Genomic DNA, 23,418 nt, shown 5'->3' on the forward strand with positions numbered 1-23,418 from the left:
GTTGATATGGCAAAGTATGAAAATTTTTCCATTTGAACCGTCCGATCGGTAAATTACCTAAAAATTATCATATGAGATACAGAAGGTGGTTCAAGAAGAACACTAGCTTATCAGCATTCTTTCGAATCAAATTTCAGTAAAAAGATGGCGCTGCTAATTGTTTTACGCGGGAAAAGGTTTGAAAAATACTTACAAAACATAATTTTTATCGAAAATAGTAGGTATTTATTTATGTACATATAAGAAAATATATAAATAAATATTTATGTGTATATATGTTTATGAGTTATAAAGATGTATTAAAATTAATTAATTACTAAAAAAGTACAGTTATCGAGGATCATCAGCAGGATAACCATTTTCCTTATTATCATTATTATGATCTTCTTCCATCGACGTCCACTCTGATTCAAACAGATCCTCTTCATTTGCAGTATTGCGTGGTCCAGAATTACTATGAGTTGCTTTTTTAACATTCCGCTTTTCTCGGAAACGAGCATTAGCGGCATTTAAAGCCTTGGAAACTGCTTGCCTGAATTCACCATGCGTCATTTCCGGGTACATACGCTTAAGGACCCCTGAAAAAACAAGAAGCGAATACTGTTGTAGTGAAATTATACATAATGAAAAAAATAATAATCTATATTTACGAGATAAGTCATGACTAATTCGTCTCCTCATGATAGCAATTTTTTCTGACGACTGTCCCTTTTGCCAACCCAAATTATATTTGTCAGTAAGCTGTCAGTGAATAAACGGTTCCTACTGAATATTTCGCGGATGTTATCTTTCACATTATTTTTCATGTCGTAAAATTGCAAATAACTCATCTGGAAACAAAATGCTGAGTGTGATTAAAGAGAATGACAGAGAGAGAGAGAGAGAGAGAGAGAACACGTGTGTGTCAGTCGTAAATAAAAAATCTCGAATAATACTCACCATCTTTTTTCTTTCTTTATCGGAAGCTGAATCATATTTGATTATGTCTTCGTGTGTCTTAAACGGCAAACATTCCGGCTTTTCAATGTCACGTGACGCAGAACTTCCAATTAATTTGAATGATGTTTCTAAATTTCTGTAAAAATAAGTATTATTGTATTTGTTATTATAATAATAAGAAGCATATAATTTTGTGAAAGAAAAATTCGTGGTACCCACGTTAAACGTTCCCCGAATTTGTTAAGTTCCGTCATCTGATCCCTAAAACATTAAATGAAAAAAATATTCATTCAGTAATTAATATGACAGCTGAAAAATTTACAAAAGGCCTAAGTAATTATAAATTGAAGTATCAAATACGTGCATATTAAATGTTGTTATGTAACTTTTATAAATAGAACAATTATTTCTGTTAGCTGTAAAAATTCTTTAGGAACAATTTGACTTACGTCATTTTGCTGTTCAACAGCTGTATAGTGTTACATACAGTTTTTAATAAATTTAGGATTTCTGGTCCCTCTTTAGATTGGATCACGACAGGTTTAGTGGCGTTTATAATCCGTCTTGGCGTCTGAGGAGTAAACTCCTGAATTCCTAATGCCGATAATGCTGTGCTGCTAAGCTCTCAGGTGTAACTGGGCGTATTAAAGTGCTTTTCTGTGTAAAAAATATGGCATTAATTATATAAGAATTAAAAATAATTTTATGCTAAAAATTATTGAGTAAATATTTAAATCAAATATTTTGTTCTATTATCTATAGTTATATTACGAAATTACTTATTATTAAAACCGACTGAAATACTATTTCAATCTATTGATTTAAATCAGTTAATGCAATCGATGCATACACTTGCAATTTAATTGCAAGATTTAAAAAAATACAGAAAAGCGTGTATTTTATAAGTCAATCGGTGATATCGGATCGTGATAAATTCCACTGCTTGTTATCAGAACGGTAACAGTGCCAGAAAGCGTCACCAAGTGGTTGCCCAATAACAAAATATTTCTGTTAACAAGGCGATACTGGAATCGATGAGCGTCATTTTCCGGTTACTGTAAAATTTAAATTATATTATTGAGACTATAATTAATTACAGTATAAATAGCTATACACATATAACGCTAAGTTGGAAGATAATAATCCGCCGAAAAATAGTTAGGCCTCGTCATGAGTTTTCATCGTTAACGAACTATAGTTATAGTTACAGATAATGGTATATTTTTCACTTTATTTTTTAACAATTAAAAAAATTATACCGGGTTCAAATTATTTCATATTAATATAAAAAAATTATTTGAATAAAAAGCGTTTCTAAGGCAAATAAAAAATTATTTCATATGATTTTTGTCTCAATAACACATTGTCTGTAACTAAATATTTAATTTTTGAGTTTAAGTGCATATTTTTTAGATTGAAAAGAAAATTGCGTATGTATTCGACATAAGAAGTCAAGATTGAGCTAAAAGTAGAGAAATTTTAGTATAAGATATACGAACTTTTTTTAATAAAAATTTTATCTTAATTACTTATAACATTGAAAAAACTAACCTGACTGGACATGGCGATACACCAACAAAGCTCTCAAATTTTTATATGAACAACACAGTTTATGCCTTTTCTTCCAAACTTTTGGACAAAGTAAATTTTTCAGTTACAATTTTTTATGTAACAATAAATAAAAAATTACGGTAATTGAAGCTTACTGAAATAAATTAACATAAACGAAATAACAACGAAAGTATAATACGACGTGGCCACGAGGATAATATGACGGAATAATTCGGCTTCATTTACATATATTATACTGTATGTGAGATTTACACACAACTACGAGTGCTGAACGTGTATGTCATTGACAAGTATACTCACTCACACATCCGGAATAATATGCGCGCGCAGCGACGACAGGTGAGCTCGCAAGTGCGTGCATGAAGTCAACGTGGCTTTTTCTTAGTGAAATTATTCTGTAAATCAGCTGACACCATTATCATAACCAGTGTCCGAAGTATTCGTTAAATATTCACCAATAAATAATATTATTATTAATTTTTTTATTTTATATTGTGCTTATCTTATTGGATTAAATTTGATAACTTTGCTACTTGTTTGGCTAAATTACATTTTTCTGTCTTTTACCACACTTGTATTGTTGTAATAAAAAAAAAATCAACGTGTCTTCAAATTATCAAATATTCCAAGTAAGTTTTAATTTTTTTAAGTATAAAGTATGCAACATTACATTATTTAATTTCTTAATAATAATAATAATAATTTGGTTTTGATGTAAAAACAAAATCAAGTTGTTAAATTATTTTTCATACTCCAAGTTCAGTACAAACTAACCTATATTTTCTAAAGTTAGTGTATGAATAAAGGAAATTTTTTAGATAAACTTAGATAAATTTTTAGATTATAAAGAAAGCGAAAATAAGAAAAATAAAAAGGAGTAACATTAAATAATAATATACTTATATATTTGGAAAAACAAAAATGTAATTATAATTTTTTCACATTATTTCAGGTAAAAAATAATCCCAAGATGGATCCATGGAAATTGAAGCCTGATTTTCGGCCAGGTTCTCGAAAACCATGGGACCTGTTGTCAGAGGATCGTAAGCAAAAAATAAGGAAATTATATCGCAATGAAATTGACTCTAGATTTAATCGTAATCAAAAAAGTTTAAAATCTATTGCCAATGTTAATTCTCCTCCACTTTTATTGAACAACACAAAAAATGATTCGACTGATGGCATGTCGTGTAATAATGATTTACAGTTAACTTCAAATTCTGCACAATTCCATAACATTTCTATTAATAATGATAATATAATCGAAAAATTGTTGAGGATGATCAGTTTAGTATTCCTATCTCTAATGAAATAATTTGTAGCGTCTGACGAAAATTCAACAAATTTTAACTACATCAATCCTTCAATTAGTCTGAACTCTTCAGATAATACTATTAATTTAGAAACAGATAACTCGCACAGTAAAAATGAAAATTCTAAGATCCCACAAACTAATAGTAATTTAAAAATAATTAAAAGTCTATAGATACTAATACCTCCAATATAATTCCGTGTATATCAGAAACTTTAAAAATAAGCATTGCTAAATGTATAGTCGATCATAAAATAAGTCAGGTTCAAAGTAATGCATTATTAAATGTTTTGCGGCTTCATCGGATTGCAGTTCTTGCCTAAAGACAGTCGATCACTATTAAAAAGTCCGCGTAATAAAATTAAAGTTAAAAAAATTGCCCCTGGAGAATACATACACTTGGGATTGGAAGTCATGTTGCAGTCATTATTAACTCGTGTACCCTCGGAATCTATTCCCTATGAATTAATTATAGATTTTAGTACTGATGGGGCTGAGTTGAATAATGAAATACAATTGTGGCCCATTCAATTTCGCGTCGTAAACTTAGAATGCAACAAGCCAGAACTTGCGGGTATTTACAAGGGGGATTCCAAACCAACTTCTTTTTCAGATTTTTTTTCCGATTTTGTAACTGAAATAAATTCAATAATTAGTAAAGGGGGCATTGAATACAATAATAAAAAAATTAAAGTAAAACTTCGATGTTTCATTGCTGATGCTCCTGCCCGTGCTTATGTTTTAAATCATTATGGTCATAATTCAGAATATCCTTGCTCCAAGTGTTATGTAAAAGGCTCTGCATATATGGGATCTAAACGTTTTCCCGGTATTAATTACAAATCAAGAACGGATCAAGAATATAGGTTACTTTCAGACGTTGATCACAATAAAGGAAAATCTGCTCTGCATGATCTTCCCATTGATCTTGTTCAACAAGTATCATTTGATTATATGCATTTAGTATGTTTAGGTGTAATGAAAAAAAGTATTGAATCTTTGGTGTTCGGGAAATGCAAACCAGTAAAATTACCAGCTTTCCAAATAAAATTAATGTCTAACAGATTGATGAATCTACAATTGTATTGTCCACGCGAATTTGCCCGAAATCCCCGCGCGTTAGATAAATTGTGTCATTTCAAAGCTACAGAATATCGCCAACTACTTTTATATACATTCATTGTTGTTGCTCGTGGATTAATTACAGATGATCAATACAATCATTTTCTTTTGCTTCACTCATCAATGCGGGTTTTACTAAGTAGTAAGTCTTCAACTGAAAATGTTGACTTTTCCGAAGAGTCATTAAAGAATTACGTAATAGACGCTGAAAATATCCATGGTTTACAATTTCTTACTTATAATGCGCATGGCCTGCTTCATTTAGTTTCTGATTATAAATTGTACGGTTCATTAGATTCAGTATCAGCTTTTACATATGAAAATAGAATTTCCCATTGCCGCAATTTTGTAAGAAAGCCAGATCAGCCGCTTCAACAAATATTTAAAAGAATTCATGAAGAATTGCAATTCCCCATCACTATTAAAGACAATACAAAAAATTTCAAACCATTCAGCGTTCATAAGTATGGTCCTATTCCTAGATTATTTGAAAATTCGTGCATGCAATATGAAAGTTTACAAACACCATCTTTTTTTTCTCAATTCAAGACAATGATAACACCGTAGTTACAGAAGATGGCCGAATCGGTCTTATAAAAATATAATCCTTTATAACAATACATATTTTTTTGCTGTTCATTTCTTTGAAAAATTAGAGTCATTTTTATACCGTTTCAAACGAGCCGTCAATGACATTTGGTGTATTTTTATGTTCATCACTTAACGACACTAAAGCTTTGATTATAACATATAATGAAATACGAAGTAAATGCTATCGAATGCCATTTTGGGTCAATAAACCGTTTTAGATTATACAGTAAATGATGAACAAATTAATAATGCATACGTTTCTATAGTTTTATCTTCCAATATCGATAATTGAATAATTATTAATAATTTTAACACTCAAATTATTCTAATATTATTTGACTATATTGTAGCACACTAATACCTAAACATAAATACAATATATATCTTTTTCACTATTGTACAGGACTAAAATTTCAGTTAATAACGAAATATTCTCCACGTCTAAAATTTATCTATTTTTAACCACGGTTATTTAAATTGAAAGCCCTAGTATCGGCTCATGCACCAGTACCTGCTCACTCCATGTATTTGTGTATCTATAATCACAAATATAGATATACAAATGCACGGAGTAAGTAAGTATTGGTATATGAGCCGATACTGGGTTCTTGTCTTATATGTTCATAATATTTATTGCTCCCCCCTGATCATCATGAATTATATAAATAATCGCATCCGTAAATTTCAAAACACCTCAAGGTAATACTAACAGTATAAATGTTTCATTGCTAATATATAACTGAGTCACTTAACTATTAACCTTTTTTTTTTTTTGATATTCCAGAGTATAACGACCACAAATATGAGGGCCATCACAGTGCCGACACTGTTCGCTGAGATCAAATAGCTGTATAATTTATTTCTATTATTTTAAAAAATGTATTCACAATGACTATTATTATTATGTATATTTTTTAGATTATTAATAAAATAATTATTGTGCAACTCCAAAAAATTGTTCAATTGAAGAAAATATAGATATAAATAAAAAATTTTTTAAAAAATTAATGGTTTATAGAAAAATAAAAAAAGAATTTATATTTTTATCCATGATCATAAAAATGATAATATATTTGTGTTCATAAGTATTGTAATAAGTAATATCCAATTAACATGAAAGTATTAGAATTAAGATTGTAAATAAGGACATATATTTGACCACATTTTTCGGCCGCACGGGCTGAAATTAAATAAACAATTTTGACGTTAACAAAAAAATTATGATTAACAGTTTCTTTGTTTTAAATTTTCCAATCCTACATCAAAATCAAACAATTAAAATTTATCATATTCATAATATCTATTGAATTAATTCATCACAAATTAAATAATTTATAATGTTTATCTGTACAGATGTATTATTAAATTTTTAATTTAACATGCATGATTTTTTTATTTTCATAAAAAATACTATCTTTGTATTGAACAACTAACAAACAATATAATTTTATTCGAATTTCATTTAACTACTTATTTATGATTTATAAATTAACATAATAAGTTCTTTATCAAGGAGTAATAAAATTTTATATTTTCGCTTGAGTTCATGTGTGATCTTTTTAGAAAGTAATATAATAGTAAAATATTTGTCTCAAATTTTAATGCATGTTAGACTGAGCTTTCTGAATTTAAAACTTTATTGAGAAATTTCTTTTAATATTTGAAAATATTTTCCATAAAAATTGATGGTAAAAATATATACAATTTTTGCTAATAAATTTTTTAAAAAATATTTTTGTCAAACTTGACTTTATTTTTTACTAAAACATCACTACAACTTTTAGCTAACTTTCTGTACACAAAATTCTGTCTAAAACTTTTGTACAGATGTCGGTGCAAATTCAATTGAATTTCCTAACCAACTTCAATACAATTTCAATACACCATTCTGCAGTGAACATCTTTGACTGAACTTTGACAAAACTTTCATAAAATCCCGCCAGTGCAAGTTATTTTACTGAAGGCGTGGCTATCAGGGCGCTTATTCGCATTAATATTCACTTAATTGACTTATGATAATGATTGAAAATTTTATTTTTAAATTAATTCACATCTTTTCTGCTTTATCGGCCATAATATATATATTATATATAATATACTGTTCTACTTAGCATCTATGGCCGATAAAGCAGAAAAGATGTGAATAAATAAGAAAGAAGAAGAGGAAGGTGTGAGATAACAAGAAATAATTAACGGAAAAAAAAATAAAAAAATTCGCGGGTTTCGAAGACGGAACTTACCACCATATTAACTGATGAACAACTTTTCACACGATCAACTAAGGTCCGGAAAACTGAGGACTAAAACTCGTATAAAATTTTGTTTAAGGATGTCCAAGTAGCCGTTATTAATATCAATATCAATATCAATATCAATATTATTATTATTATTATTATTATTATTATTATTATTATAAATTTCCTTCCGAGGTTTGAATATACCACGCAATTGAATATACCGCGCAATATTCGCGCATGTGCATTAAAGATCTAATTCAGCTATCACAGCCATGAGGCTAATTATATTAAAAAATTAATTAAAAATATAAAAACGATCGAACAAAAAAATTAAATTGATCGAACAAGTCATAAAAAAAAATAATCTATCGATTAAAAAAAAAAATTAAATTCGGAAATACAAGACGTTAGCTTACAACAAAAATTTGTTTAATTTTTTTATAAATAAACAACAATCGAACAAATACTAATTTTTAACGAACATTGAAGAACAAAAGACGAACAAATTATTTATTTATAACAAATTAATAATAATTAATTTGAGGTCGTCAGGTTTAATGAGCTAAATCTTCATACCCCTAAATAATTTTAATTCACGAGTCTCCCTTAGACAACTATAACCTCTTTCGGTTGCATTGATACCCTGTATTAAATATAGGATATATATAATAAATAGTTTATTATTAATTTTACATATAAATACAAAATAAAATATGGAAAAAAAAATTATACTTGTGACTGGAGGTACAGGACTTATTGGTAAAGCTATTGAAAATGTAGTTAAGGAAGACAAAAAAGATAACGAAGAGTGGATATTTGTGGGATCAAAAGAAGCAGATTTATGGTAATATTTTTATTTACCTTCAGATTTTAATGAAAATATATTTATTAAATTTTATTATTTTCAGCGATAAAAAAAGCACAGAACAGTTGTTTGAAAAATACAAACCTACTCATGTAATACATTTGGCTGCTATGGTTGGTGGTTTATTCCATAACATGGCACATAATTTAGATTTTTTAGTGAGTTTCATCATTCAAATAAAAATATCATGAGAAATTTGTCTTAACGAGAGAATGAACTTGAAAGATCTTAAATTCTCAAATTGGGAATAATAGGAATGTTTGGTGAATAAATGAGAGTAGTAAATCTCTTACTGGAATAACTATTGAAACGCTGATTTACTAATAATTGAATAATTATTTTATAGCGTAATAATCTTCACATAAATGATAACGTTTTACAAACTGCTCATGAAAATAATATTATCAAAGTTGTTTCCTCTCTTTCTACCTGTATATTTCCTGATAAAACAACATACCCAATAGACGAAACTATGGTAAGCGGATTGAAATAAATTATTTCTGATTTATTTCTAATAATTATTATAATTGGTAATGGTAATTGTTTAGTTTCACGTATTTCTATTATTTAAAAAACTATTTTATTATTGGTTTTATGTTTCCATGTAGATTCATAATGGTCCACCTCATCCATCAAATTATGGATATAGTTATGCGAAACGACTGTTGGATGTTGCAAATCACGCATACTTTGAACAGCATAACAGACTCTACACAAGTATTATTCCATGTAATGTGTTCGGACCTCATGATAATTTTAATCTAAATTCAAGTCATGTTATTCCTGGATTAATGAGAAAATTATATGACCTCATTAAGGATGGTAATTTTGTTATTCACCAAAATTAATCAGATATTCTTATAAAATAATTGAAATATTTACTAACTCAAATTACAGGCAATACTGAAGATAAAATATTCACAGTATTAGGATCAGGGAAACCTTTGAGACAATTTATTTACAGCTTAGATTTAGCAAAACTTATTTTATGGGTTCTTCGGGAATATAATTCCGTCGAACCAATAATTCTATCCGGTAAGTTAATTCAATATTAATTTTTATTTTTATAATTATTGATCATGTTATTAATTGTTATCGTTTCAGTCGATGAAAAAGATGAAGTTTCAATCTCAAAAGTAGCTGAAACACTTGCGAAAGCTTTCGATTTCAAAGGAAAAATCGCATATGATACTACGGCAGCAGACGGTCAATACAAAAAGACTGCAAGTAATTCAAAACTAAGGAATTATTTACCAGCTATGCAGTTTACTCCATTTGAAAATGCAATCAAAGAAACTGTTAATTGGTATCGTAGTAATTATAATATAGCAAGAAATTAGTCAATTTCAAATCATTATAAATACATCTGTTTTAATTATTTTCAATGTTAAAACGTCAATTTTATTTTTTATTCAATTATATTTTAATACAATTATCAGAGTAAAGAACCTATAATTATTCTAGTCGGCTTACAAAACTTGCCCTGTGACAGGATACTATAATAATTGTGGAATAATTCAATTTGGATCAATTTTTATCAAAATTAATTTATTTTTAAATATTGAATATTAATTAATTTCACAGGTGCCCCAGGGCAAGTTTTATAAGTCGAATACGATAAATACTAATGAAGAAATAAAACTGTATGATAAAATATTTTATCACTTATAACCAACTAATCTATTTATTGATTTTATATATAAACGTGAGTTTTCATTTTAATTTTTCAAACTAAATGTTTGTACTTTATTTCGTATTTATGGAGAATTACCGGCATTGAGTTTTGTTTATATTATTGTGATTTTCTTCCTACACAAAATTATAAATTCAGATGATCATGCTCTAGATACCATTTGAATAATTATTTTTATCTGAGTATAAGTACACATGCTCTGTAAATGCAAAGTGAAACGCGTGCGCTAAAACCACAAAACGCCGACGCCGTAGACATTTTTTCCGTAATTCTTTATGCAATTCATAAACGAAAACTTCAGTGCGCTTGAAAAAACTCTTGTGATAAGTTATTTCATTTCTCTTTTAATTAATTGTTAATATAAAATTTTAAGAATCACGTGGTTAAAATATATTTTTTTACTCTCTGATAATTATAATTTAATATTAATTATTAAAAATTAACCTTTTTATCTCCGTAACAATTAAGTATTATTAAAATTTTCAAAAAAAAATTTAATACTACCTAAGTTATTTAAACAGTTTCATGGTGAACTATTTTTACTTAAATATTTCTCCATTTCAAGTGTTAATATTAAAGTAAAGAAGTGTTGAAAAAGTAGTGATTTATTATTGTTGTGAAAATTTATTCAAGTGTTCTTTTTGAGTATAAATCTCGAAGAAAATATGTAAAATTATGTATTTATGATTGAGGTTGATTGGTGGATACTGCAAAGTTCAAAAAAATAATATTTTTTGTTACAAATATAAAAAAATTCAAAAACTTTTGATTACAATATTCATGTCCTGTACTGATATCTTTTTGAGTCTTCCACGCTAAAAATGAATAATATTTCGTAATTTATAAATATTTTACCATTAGTTATAAAGAATAAACGATTTTCAATAATTAAAATATTGAAAAGATGATGATAATGATAACAATGATGATATAACTTGTTTGTTTACTATCAAAGTCTCGATTAACACTGGAAGAAATAAAGTTAACTTAAAATTATCTTTTTCAAATAAGCAAACAAAAAAATAAATATAGGAATACAGGACTAAAATAACCTATATAATGACAATAGCTGAATGAAAAATTCAATAGATAGATAAAAAAAAAAAAGCTATAAAGTGTTTGTTCATTGAAGTGATTCGCCAAACACCCAAAAGCTGAAAAATTTAATTCAATATTCAGAATAATCAAGTCATGAATAAAATAGAAAAAAAAAATTTTAATATCACTACAAAGACATTTATGATAATATTAAGGAAAAAGAGTCAATTATTCATTTGATAAATAATAAAAGAATTAATTTAAAAAGTAACAATGCCGGGTATAGTAGTATTTCGACGACGATGGAGTGTTGGGAGTGATGATCTCGTAGTCCCAGGTGCATTTTTAAGTATTGTTCACATCATATGGTAAGTTGGAAAAAATTTTATTCAAGCCGTCCGAAATTTATTGATTAACAATAAATTTAAAAAAAAATTATCCTTATCACTTGAAACATTTTCTCAATCACTACACTAAAAAATACAGGTTGCTATTTTCGATAATTAACATAAGTCATAGATCAAAATTAGAATTTTTCATATTGTTGCTGTTATTTAAATTCATAAACTTAAATTAGATATATAGATTTTTTAAGATTAAATAAATAATTTACCAACTAATGCAGTTAAGCAAAAACATTTTGTATATTCACTTCTTTTAGAGTAAATTTAAACTAACAGTAGAGTCAATAAGTAAACATATTTAGGTTAGTACTGGTTGATGTATATTATTTGGTTGAATATATATATATATATATATATATATATATATATATATATATATATATATATATATATATATATATATATATATATATATATATATATATATATATATATATATATACTTTAGACAGAATTATGAAATACAGTATATAAAAAAACTATCCACGCGCTAGTTGAGGAGATAATAATTTGATTTTAGCTATTATCATATTTGCAAGCTATTTATTTAAAAGAATGTTAAAAGTTTCGAGACATTTGACAGACGATGGCATATTGAAAGTTACGAAGTTGTCCCTGGTTTTTTTTTATGTAGTTATTCTCGTCTTATTCAGTAAGATAGATCAAATAAATACTTGAGCCTCATATTTCAAAGAAAACATACTTGTTTATGTAGATGTGACATAAAAAAAACATATTATAATTTATGATACTGAAATTAGTAGAGGTTTGAAAATTTTTAGAGTTTTTTAACAAACAAATTTTTATAAAAAAAAAATTTTTAATTTTACAAAAAAATTCCACTTGAGAAAAATTTTAAAAACTATATATAGTTTTTATATATATGAATGCAATTTTTTTTAAATATTCTATCGGTAATAAATACTAAAATAAAAGTGATGAGTGCACGACTCATAAAACGAATTAAGAGAATGACAAAGTTAGCTGTCACTTAACAATTTTTTAATTTTCTTAAACGAAGAAATTTGTTCTAAAAAATTATTTTTAAAAAATTGCATTTTTAATTTATTAAAATTTCTACAAGTCCATTTTTTTAATAATTTTTTTTTTGCTATAATTTATTTGTTAAAAAAAATTAAAACAATTGTGAAGTGACAGCCAAATTTAATGTCATATTATGAGAGAACTATACCAGAGTAAGAGAGTAAAACATAGAATATTACGCACCAAGGGAGGAAAATAGGACATTTCAACCCGCGCAGTATAGCCAAACGCGGGTTGAGATGTTCTACTATCTTTCCGTGGTGCGTATACTATTTTTTCGGTAGATTTCATTGAAATCTATCTATTGCACTGGTCCTTATGTCAAAATTAAGTCGGAATTTTGCTATAATCATCTAAATATTCGAGTATGGCTCAAAAGTAGTATTGGTTTTAAAGTTTATATGTATATATGTAATATAACGCGGCTTGTGTACACAATAGCACTTACAATTCTCAACGGATTTAGATGAAACTTGGTACACATATTTTTTGGATAATAACCTTTAATGAGTTCGAAGATGAGCAAAATCCGTCAATAAGTTCAGAAATGGTAACTCTTCAAAATTATCAAAATAGTGAAAATCACGTTTTCGTCGACTTCATTGGTGTATAACATTCGATTGAAAAGAGATGGCTAATTTGTAATAAATTCATGTAAAAGCTCATAAAATTACCTTTTATTTGACGTATACACCATTGACATTTTGAACATTTTGAGTTATTTTATCAAAGTTAAGACTAATTGAACCATTTTTAGGTAATGTGTAGTACAATCGACTTATGAATGTTACTCTATCGAGAATTTTTAACAGATCTTAATGAAATTTAGTATATAAATTCCTTGGGCAATTATCTTGCATTCTTTTATCAAGAATTTCATTCTGTGAAATCCACCTTCTATTTCGGGTGCGGCCGAATGGCGCTCTTAACTTCCCGCTAAGAATATCGAAGATTTCCAAAAATCGGGAAGTTATAGTTTTTAACCCGTTTTGCAAAAATCGAGTTTTCATCAGACGTTTTAAGGTCACAGGAAGCTTCTCTGACTACCCCCGCGATATTCTCTCTCTCTCTCTCTCTCTCTCTCTCTCTCTCTCTCTCTCTCTCTCTCTCTCTCTCTCTCTCTCTCTCTCTCTCTCTCTCTCTCTCTCTCTCTCTCTCTCTCTCTCTCTCTCTCTCTCTCTCTCTCTCTCTCTCTCTCTCTCTCTCTCTCTCTCTCTCTCTCTCTCTCTCTCTCTCTCTCTCTCTCTCTCTCTCTCTCTCTCTCTCTCTCTCTCTCTCTCTCTCTCTCTCTCTCTCTCTCTCTCTCTCTCTCTCTCTCTCTCTCTCTCTCTCTCTCTCTCTCTCTCTCTCTCTCTCTCTCTCTCTCTCTCTCTCTCTCTCTCTCTCTCTCTCTCTCTCTCTCTCTCTCTCTCTCTCTCTCTCTCTCTCTCTCTCTCTCTCTCTCTCTCTCTCTCTCTCTCTCTCTCTCTCTCTCTCTCTCTCTCTCTCTCTCTCTCTCTCTCTCTCTCTCTCTCTCTCTCTCTCTCTCTCTCTCTCTCTCTCTCTCTCTCTCTCTCTCTCTCTCTCTCTCTCTCTCTCTCTCTCTCTCTCTCTCTCTCTCTCTCTCTCTCTCTCTCTCTCTCTCTCTCTCTCTCTCTCTCTCTCTCTCTCTCTCTCTCTCTCTCTCTCTCTCTCTCTCTCTCTCTCTCTCTCTCTCTCTCTCTCTCTCTCTCTCTCTCTCTCTCTCTCTCTCTCTCTCTCTCTCTCTCTCTCTCTCTCTCTCTCTCTCTCTCTCTCTCTCTCTCTCTCTCTCTCTCTCTCTCTCTCTCTCTCTCTCTCTCTCTCTCTCTCTCTCTCTCTCTCTCTCTCTCTCTCTCTCTCTCTCTCTCTCTCTCTCTCTCTCTCTCTCTCTCTCTCTCTCTCTCTCTCTCTCTCTCTCTCTCTCTCTCTCTCTCTCTCTCTCTCTCTCTCTCTCTCTCTCTCTCTCTCTCTCTCTCTCTCTCTCTCTCTCTCTCTCTCTCTCTCTCTCTCTCTCTCTCTCTCTCTCTCTCTCTCTCTCTCTCTCTCTCTCTCTCTCTCTCTCTCTCTCTCTCTCTCTCTCTCTCTCTCTCTCTCTCTCTCTCTCTCTCTCTCTCTCTCTCTCTCTCTCTCTCTCTCTCTCTCTCTCTCTCTCTCTCTCTCTCTCTCTCTCTCTCTCTCTCTCTCTCTCTCTCTCTCTCTCTCTCTCTCTCTCTCTCTCTCTCTCTCTCTCTCTCTCTCTCTCTCTCTCTCTCTCTCTCTCTCTCTCTCTGTGTGTCTGTGTGTGTGTGTGTGTGTGTGTGTGTGTGTGTGTGTGTGTGTGTGTGTGTGTGTGTGTGTGTGTGTGTGTGTGTGTGTGTGTGTGTGTGTGTGTGTGTGTGTGTGTGTGTGTGTGTGTGTGTGTTTATATGTGTGTAAGTATGTGATCTGCTGATAACTTTTGAACAGTTTGACTGATTTAATCGCGGTTAGTGTCATTCGACACACGGAAAAAAGAAAACTCGAAAAATTACAGTATATAATGCAACGTGGCGCTTCGTGATGAAAACTGGAAAAATTACAGTTTCAAATGTAATTATTACAGATTTTATAAGAATTACATTTTAGAATGTAATATTTACATTGAAAGCTCTGAATATTAAATTAAAAAATTGAATTTAGAAAAATATTATTTCAAACTGTAATTTTTCTAGTTTTGATTACGACGGGACCGATTTTACATTTTATACTGTAATTTTTTAAGTTTTCTTTTTTCCGTGCAGGGCTAAAACAAACTTAGATGTTGACTACAATTTGGACCGATTTAAACCGGTAGATTTAAAAAAATTTTGAGAAATTAAAAAAAAAAACCACGAAAAAATTTTATTTGGAGGTGGTTTTCTTGAAATAACTTTTAAACGGCTCCATCGATCAACTTTAAAAATTAATCAGCTTTTAACCATGGAAAACTACGTCGATTGCTGCTAATGCAGTCAAAATCGGTTGATTCGTTCGAAAGATATTGTGAACGAAGGAAAACCGAAAAAAGTTTTTCTTTTTTACAAAACTTCGACATTTCTTCTCGGATTGTTTTTAATCTATGTAGAATAATTATTAAAGCTCAAATAACCACGTCAATCGCCGCCAAGAATGTGAAAATCGGTTGATTGGTTCGAGAGATATCGTCGACGAAATATTTGGAAACAAGTGTTTCTTTTGACATAACTTCGACATTTGTTATTGGATCGCTTTTGATGTAATAATGTAACTATAAGAGCTCAAAAAACCACGTTGATTGCCGCCAAGCCGGTCTAAAACGGTTAATTGGTTCGAGAGATATTGTGAACGGAAAAAAACCGAGAATAAGTATTTTTTCGGAATTTCTTCGAAATTTTTAGTTCAATCAATTCAAACTTAAAGATTCTTTATGGGGCTAAAAGAACTGCGTTGAATGCTGCCAATCGCGTAAAAATCGATTGAATCGTTCAAAAGTTATTGCGGTTTGAAAATTTAAAAAATAGTGTTCTATGAAACTTCTATTAGACTTTTGAGCTCGAAAATCGAAGTTTCGGCATCAGTATGATAGAAAAAAATAGTACACGTACCAGCGAGAAAAGTAATATATACCAATCCACATGTTTGTCACCCTCGTCTTCGGCTCGGGAAACAATTCTACACCTGGATTGGAATGTCCTACTTTCCTCCCTCAGTGCGTAATATATTAATTAAAGTATTCACACCCCGCTTAAAAAAATTGCATAAGTTATAACTTCTGTTCACGACATTCAATGTCTTTTTACTAAGAGGTCCGCATGTTTCAAAATTATTTGAAAATAAAATTTTTTGAAACTTTTTTTTTTAAGATTTCACGATTATCTAAACCAAAATAAAATACAATTCTTGTGTTTTACTTTCAATTGACGAAAATCGAGCAATTTTTTAAAATTATAATTAAAATCGTCTAAAAACCGTACTTTAATTTTTGTTGCAGGATTACAGTTCTTGGGGTTCTATTGGGAATAATTCCTTGGGATCGAAGAATTACTTGCACTCTACTATTATGGAATTATATCCTTGGTTACCTCATCATATTTATTATAAGTTTAGGCGTCGAATTAGCTATATGTATTTTATCCAGCCGTGGAAGTATTCTTGACACTGCAGTTCGCGCTCCAATCAAGCATTTCATTTATAGTAAACTTTGTAAGTATTAGTTGACTCATCTTTATGAAAGAACTAGATTACTTATACAAATAAAACATTTCTGAATAATCAAATGTAACAAATGATACCTAATTGTTAATAAATCATTGAAATTTTCTATTTTTATTACTTGACACATTATGTGTGCCATGTAGGCCTTCATTATTTCAAAAGTTCCGTCATAATATAAACTGCAACCGAATAGAAGTATTACAAAAATGTCTTCGAGTCTTGCCAAATAATTTTTTAGAAAAGGATTAAAATTTTGTTTAAATTGAAATTAATGAAACGTTAGTAATTAATTAATTTCTTTTGAAAAATTAATAATTAAGGACAATATTTCTCTTAAAAATTCAGTGGTTAATAAAAAATGGTAAAAATTTGTAGTTAAAAATAAAATTGTTAATAAAGTAAAAAAAAAAAATGGGCAATTAATAACAATGTCATTTAACAAAAAAACTTTTTGCCGATCACTGTGAATAATATACATGTATATTTCAATACATAATTGAAAAAATATTCGCCAAAGGATTAACATTAATTGAATTTGATACATATAAACCCTAAAATAGTGCTTGATGTAGAATGAATAAAAAAAATGTAATGCAAGAAAGAAAGGTGAGAAAAAGCTGATAAAAAAGTAGCGATAATTTACGACGGATGTTAATTTATAGGGAAAGTGAATAATAAACGGTCAGATCGATTTTTAGCAAAAAGATGAGTAAAACAAGGATTTGAATCAGATATTGTTTGCACCGTTTATCGCGGATATGAAAAAGGAAATGAAGATAAAACTAGCATAAGTAACAAGAATAGGAAATTAAAGAATGTGGAAATTGACTCATATAGATAATGTGATGATGCTGGTCGATAATGAGCGAATAATGAATATATTGTTAAAAATAATAAAGTCGAAAATTCCAGTGTTTGAAAAAGGAGGAACAGAAAAAATAAAAAAGATCTGTCATTATGGAGAGTAGAAAAAAGTTAAAATATACGCTTTGAGATTATGGTTAAAAAAAAATGACTACGAAAGCGTAGATTACAGAAAAATTTTAAATATTCAAAAAAAATTTTATAAATACAATAATATTGACTTCATCAACGTCAATATGAAAGTTTCGGGACACCATTTTTCTAGTTAGTTTTTTATAAAATTCATTGTAATTAATCGTACTATTAAAATATTGTTATTAAAAGAGTGATTTAGATTTCATTAATTTTAAAAACGAATTACAAGAATGAACATTAATTTAATCTCATTAAATTGAGATTAATTAGGCACAAAACTCAATCATGTCAACCAATTTTAAAACATTTTTACATTATCTAGGTTTTTTGTTTAGATTTTTTACTATAATACACTTTTGTAATTTGTGATTTGTATCAATGCTTCTTATTAATTTTTAATTGAGCTGACTACCCAGGTATATTAATTATACCTACCTATTTATATATTTAATATCCTTACATTATCTATATGGTACTTATTACATTTCTATAGTAATTACTATATAGTATTTAAGAATATAGTAATAATAATATTTTTATTATTATTATTATCTGGTATTCTACTTAGTATAGACTATTAATATACTATCTAATGATAGTATAAAGATATAGTAATAATAAGGACTAAAAAACAGTATTAGACCAGAATAAGGGAATTAATTACCTATGTGGACATGTAAAAATGACCCATGACCACCAATGCTATTCCAATTGCTTAATTAATGTCTTTCTTAAAAGTCAATAAAATCTTTTATCAATGTTTGAAAACACATTTATTTATATGAAACTTTTTCCCGAAAAAAAATTTTGTTAGATCTACATAAGTCTAATTGATCTGATCGGGTCTACACAGATTTGAAGCTTGAAGAAAAATATGAGTTAGTTTAGATTCAAATAGGCTGAATTATATTCAAACAAATCATCGCATTTGAGCTCAGAAGATCTCTAAAATCTTAGTAAATTTTCCAAATGATCAAATTGAATTTACATTTTAGGCTAATAAGATTCTTTGAGTGACTTTTTATTTTTATTTAAAATAAAATGTTTGAAACTTTACTTCCAGGTCTATTGTTTATCGAAACAGGATGGCTTTGTGCTGGTAGTACATGGCTAGTTTATTACTATAAAAATTGTTCTGCGGTTAGTGAAGCAAAAGATGTTACGTTGGGTAAGCCGAAGTTAATTTATTGATTTTATATTTTCCATAATTGCAAGTGATTCTTATTTTCATGCCTGTTTATACCCTACTTATTCTTATTTTCATGCCTGTATATACTCTACTGATTTTAATGCTTTCATAAAAACTCTATTAAAATTCGGAATTTTGATTTTTTTTTAAACGTATTCTCTCATTAATATATCAAAAGCCGATAAAAATTCAATTCTTGGAATTCTGACCTACTCTGATAGAAAAATTAACTCAATTCAAGAGAAAAAATCTTGAACCAAGAAAATAATTTTGAAGAATTTTTTGTCTTGAATTAAGTTGAAAAATTCTTGAACTAAAATTTATTTCGGATTAGATAGATAAATAGATTTGCTTTATTATAGCATCGCTTAATAGCCGAATGGCAAACTTATAAAGAATACAGACATAATTAAGGGTACATCATATATACATATAAAAATAATGAAAAGTGCACAATTAGAGTGATAATTAACAATATTGATTAATATCATTATTAATAATATTTGCTACAGTAACTATTTAATTATAATCTATTCGAGATTTAAAAATGAATATCATAAAAAACATCATTTCGATTTAACCAATTTGCTCAACAAGCTTAACAAAATTCCGTAAGTAATAATAAACTTTAAATAAATGAGTGTTGTTAGATGTCCAGATTAAATAAGTGGTCATACATTTTATTTTTTAAAATCTCCAAGTTCGCAGAATCTACAATATCAGCAGGCAATTGCTCCCACAAGCGAATTACAGCAATAACAAATTTGGTTTAAGTAAATTTCTTCAAAATAATCTTCGTGGTTCAAGATTTTTTCTCTACCAGTGTAATAATTTCCTAATTGTTTCCAAACTTTTGAATTACTTACAATTTTTATGGCGGAAAGTTAACAAATTTATAAATTTTACGAGTAAAATATTAAAGTTTTGTTAATGTTATTCCATAGGTCTTGTTATATGTAACTGGTGTACTTTAGCATTGGTAACCATTACTGTTTGGTGTACTTATGATACAGCTGGAAGGTCGTGGGTAAAGATGAAGAAATATCAACGTAGCATGAGAGAAGCTGAATCTCGAACTGGTAGAATGCATTATAAACGCAGTGGTAGTCGTAATAGAAACTGGCGACAAAGGTACCATCTAAATAATAAATATTGAATATTTCTTAATTACATTAATAATATATTTATATTTTTATAAATTTTTTAATCATAGAAAAGTTATCCGTGCTTACCAAGATAGTTGGGATAACAGATGTAGATTGCTCTTTTGCTGTATGCGTAACTCTGACAGAAATCAGGTAATGATTAATCTAAATTATTATTCGATTATGAATGTGTGATAATTATCCATTGATAGTTTTATGAATTTTATATGAATAACATGAAAATTTATGTTTCAGAATTCTTTCACAGATATTGCAAGACTCCTGAGTGATTTTTTCCGTGATCTAGATGTTGTTCCGTCGGATGTAGTAGCTGGACTCGTATTGCTCCGAAAATTCCAAAAAGTTGAAAGAGAATTAATTATAAAACAGCGTAAAAATGACACATATGAATTTCTTTCTGGTGTTCCGATAACACCAAGAACAAAATTTTTATCACTAACTGAGGATGGAGATATGTTACATTTTCAAGATACAATTCATTACATGCATTTTGCCTTAGCAGCCTACGGTTGGCCATTATTTTTAATAAATCATACCACAGGTCTTTGCCAATTGTGTACTAGGTAGGTGTATTTTTTATTTATAAATTATTTCCGAATAAGATAACAAAAAATTCAAAATTATTTGTTAATTTTTCTATAGAATAAGGTGTGAATGCTTTCCATGTGTAAAAAATGATGATGATGCCATTGTCATTGATGATAATTGTTGTCAGTGCAATTATGCAGCACTTCGACGAATGGTTGATGTAGGCGAAGTTGACGTTATTTATGCAACTTTTCATGTAGATATTGGAGAAACTCCGTTTTTTGTTGCATTAGATTACACACAACGAAAGGTTTGTTTTCCAGCAAAAAAAAAAAAATAAATAAAAAGTTTCATTGTATTAATAAATATTATTACAGCTTGTTATTAGTATTCGTGGAACACTCAGTATGAAGGATGTTTTGACAGATTTAAATGCAGAAGCTGAAGTTTTACCACTAACACCACCACGAGAAGACTGGCTTGGACATAAAGGCATGGTTCAAGCTGCTGAATATATACGAAGAAAAATAACTGAAGAAGGCATTATTACAAAAGCTTTAAACAAAGTAAATAAATTTTTTTTTCTTCATCGTTTTTTTTTTTAGTTTTCGTTAATATGTTTAATAAGTGTATCATCATTTCAAAGCCTAAATTTTGTAATTTAAAACAACAAATCAATTCTAGAATCCGGAGAGAGGTACCGATCAATTTGGATTGACATTGGTTGGTCATTCATTGGGTGCTGGGACTGCAGCAATTCTTGCAATACTTCTCCGACAGGAATACCCAGACTTGATATGTTTTTCTTATGCTCCACCGGGAGGTCTTTTAAGTATGCCAGCACAGCAATATACCCAAGAGTTTATTACCTCAGTTGTTGTTGGAAAAGACGTAGTCCCAAGAATAGGTCTACGGCAAATGGAGAGTCTACGTGCAGATTTAATAAATGCTATCAAAAGAAGTGTAGATCCAAAGGTAATAAATAAAAATAATTAATATTTATGGGTTGTTTGTTTTATCGCTGACTTATTCTTTTATTTAGTGGAAGACTATTGCGTGCTCCGTGATGTGTTGTGGGTGTGGATCGGTACCAACGTCCGCAGCAAACTTAGAAGCTGGTGGAAGCATTGCAGAATATCAGAGAGACAAAGACCAAGCCAGAGCACAGACTATTGTTCCAAGTGATTCCAGTATTGCTCTTACGCTTCACACTCCACTTTATCCACCTGGTAAAATCATTCATGTAGTTCGACATCATCCAAACAAGGGAGAGTAAGTAATTTAATTTATTGTGAACTATATTAATTACAATATGTGATTGCTAAAATCCTTGAAATAAAAATCTGAATTGACTAAATAATGAATATTTATGTTTGTTTACAGAGAAAAATATGATTCTCGGTGGAGGTACGTGTATATGTTTACTTTCAATTTTTTTAGATTTCTCAATATTTAATTAATCGATGTGTTTCATTATAAAATGTATGCGCTATTGGAACTAACAGACATTTTTACATTTCAATTGATTTTTAAAATAAAATAATTTTCAAGTTTAGTGATATAATAGGGTTTTTATGTATTTAAAATTTTAACAACAAGAATTTTCAAGCTATTCTTTTTTTACCCTAAAAATTAAAAAAAAAAAAATTTATTTTAAGTTTCTCTAATAGTCTAAAATAAATTTCTGCATGGTTTAGCGATGTTTCAAAATTTCGAAACCGTCCAAGTGATTAAAAAATTTTATCAAAACGATTCTTTAGTAATAGATTTTTTTCAAAGTTTGTTAACCTTCATCCATTTTGGAATTATTTATTTTTATCTTCACTTTTCTAAAAAGTTACACAAAAAACATAAAATTGCATTAATGAAAATTGAAAAATTCTTATCTACATTGAGTACAATCAAAACAAATAATTCGTTGTACTTGAGTTTCAGGAAACTTAAAATTTATAGTATACACTTATTAAAATTTTGCAAAACTATTGAATAACGATTGTTATCAATGTGTATAATCGAATATTGACAGAAAATGATATATTTCTGTTAAATCAAAATAACGAAAAAAAAAAAAAAAAAAAAAAAAACATTTTTTTAACTTAAAATTTTTTTTTAGCAGTAACTAGTTTAAAAAAAAAAACATGCGAATTTTTTTTCAATTACAGACAATTATTACGAAAAGGAGAACCTGTGTATCAAGCTTTGTGGGCAGAACCAGGTGATTTCGATGAAGTTCTCATTAGTCCTGTAATGATACAGGATCACATGCCAGACAACATGCTCGAAGCGCTCAATAAGGTAAGTCCTCAATTAATAGGGAATTCCGAAAAAAGTCTAAAAAGTAAAAGAACACAAGAAAGTCGTGGTTTTCTTTCAATCAATAGTGACTATGAAACTCTTGAGGACATACCTATCGATTCAGATAATAGTTTTCAACAAAGATTAACAAATCAAAACATTCGATACATAGATTGTTCAAACGATGCAGTAAATTCAACTGCATTTGATAACGATGCAGTCGTTGTAGATGT

At 29.1% G+C, this 23,418-nt stretch overlaps 3 protein-coding genes and 1 long non-coding RNA gene across 8 annotated transcripts in view; 3 read left to right on the forward strand and 1 right to left on the reverse strand.

The window, feature by feature from the left end:
- Positions 1–274: 274 nt before the first annotated feature.
- LOC141534812 (uncharacterized) lies at positions 275–1,558 on the reverse strand. Its single transcript, XM_074254389.1, has 5 exons — positions 1,389–1,558; positions 1,159–1,200; positions 940–1,075; positions 651–830; positions 275–578 (listed from the first exon to the last, which is right to left on the reverse strand). Exons 1-4 carry the CDS (start codon positions 1,391–1,393, stop codon positions 678–680), a joined length of 336 nt encoding a protein of 111 aa, XP_074110490.1. The 5' UTR covers positions 1,394–1,558; the 3' UTR covers positions 275–578; positions 651–677.
- A 1,364-nt stretch (positions 1,559–2,922) lies between these two features.
- Positions 2,923–6,491, forward strand: LOC141534936 (uncharacterized). The gene is made up of 3 exons (XR_012480509.1): positions 2,923–3,140; positions 3,464–3,554; positions 6,321–6,491. It is a non-coding gene; the product is annotated as an uncharacterized LOC141534936 (long non-coding RNA).
- Positions 6,492–8,237: 1,746 nt separating this feature from the next.
- Positions 8,238–10,018, forward strand: Gmer (GDP-L-fucose synthase-like protein). Its single transcript, XM_074253567.1, has 6 exons — positions 8,238–8,617; positions 8,682–8,796; positions 8,985–9,113; positions 9,247–9,460; positions 9,536–9,673; positions 9,743–10,018. Exons 1-6 carry the CDS (start codon positions 8,487–8,489, stop codon positions 9,976–9,978), a joined length of 963 nt encoding a protein of 320 aa, XP_074109668.1. The 5' UTR covers positions 8,238–8,486; the 3' UTR covers positions 9,979–10,018.
- Positions 10,019–10,467: 449 nt separating this feature from the next.
- The window catches only part of Inae (inactivation no afterpotential E), a 32,078-nt gene continuing 19,127 nt past the window's right edge, over positions 10,468–23,418 (forward strand). For all 5 annotated transcript variants that reach the window (XM_074253562.1, XM_074253561.1, XM_074253565.1 and 2 more), the window contains exons 1-12: positions 10,468–11,737; positions 16,785–16,996; positions 19,071–19,175; positions 20,141–20,327; positions 20,410–20,494; positions 20,597–20,925; positions 21,005–21,200; positions 21,268–21,456; positions 21,575–21,865; positions 21,933–22,162; positions 22,274–22,297; positions 23,053–23,185. In XM_074253562.1, coding sequence (XP_074109663.1) covers positions 11,643–11,737; positions 16,785–16,996; positions 19,071–19,175; positions 20,141–20,327; positions 20,410–20,494; positions 20,597–20,925; positions 21,005–21,200; positions 21,268–21,456; positions 21,575–21,865; positions 21,933–22,162; positions 22,274–22,297; positions 23,053–23,185 — 2,076 coding nt within the window. In that variant the 5' untranslated portion in view covers positions 10,468–11,642. The remainder of the gene's footprint in view (positions 11,738–16,784; positions 16,997–19,070; positions 19,176–20,140; positions 20,328–20,409; positions 20,495–20,596; positions 20,926–21,004; positions 21,201–21,267; positions 21,457–21,574; positions 21,866–21,932; positions 22,163–22,273; positions 22,298–23,052; positions 23,186–23,418) is intronic.

Source organism: Cotesia typhae, unplaced genomic scaffold, assembly GCF_013202065.1.
Source record: "Cotesia typhae breed Kobodo isofemale line unplaced genomic scaffold, CoteBio_Ctyphae scaffold_13, whole genome shotgun sequence".
Lineage (NCBI taxonomy): Eukaryota > Metazoa > Arthropoda > Insecta > Hymenoptera > Braconidae > Cotesia > Cotesia typhae.

Coding starts and splice junctions, on each gene's coding strand:
- LOC141534812 (XM_074254389.1), bottom strand. Junction 1,076..1,158: donor AAATTCGGGGAACGTTTAAC/GTGGGTACCACG, acceptor TTATTTTTACAG/AAATTTAGAAACATCATTCA. Junction 831..939: donor ATAAAGAAAGAAAAAAGATG/GTGAGTATTATT, acceptor TTTTGTTTCCAG/ATGAGTTATTTGCAATTTTA.
- Gmer (XM_074253567.1), top strand. CDS start 8,487: ATGGAAAAAAAAATTATACTTGTGACTGGAGGTACAGGACTTATTGGT. Junction 8,618..8,681: donor TCAAAAGAAGCAGATTTATG/GTAATATTTTTA, acceptor TATTATTTTCAG/CGATAAAAAAAGCACAGAAC. Junction 9,461..9,535: donor ATATGACCTCATTAAGGATG/GTAATTTTGTTA, acceptor CTCAAATTACAG/GCAATACTGAAGATAAAATA.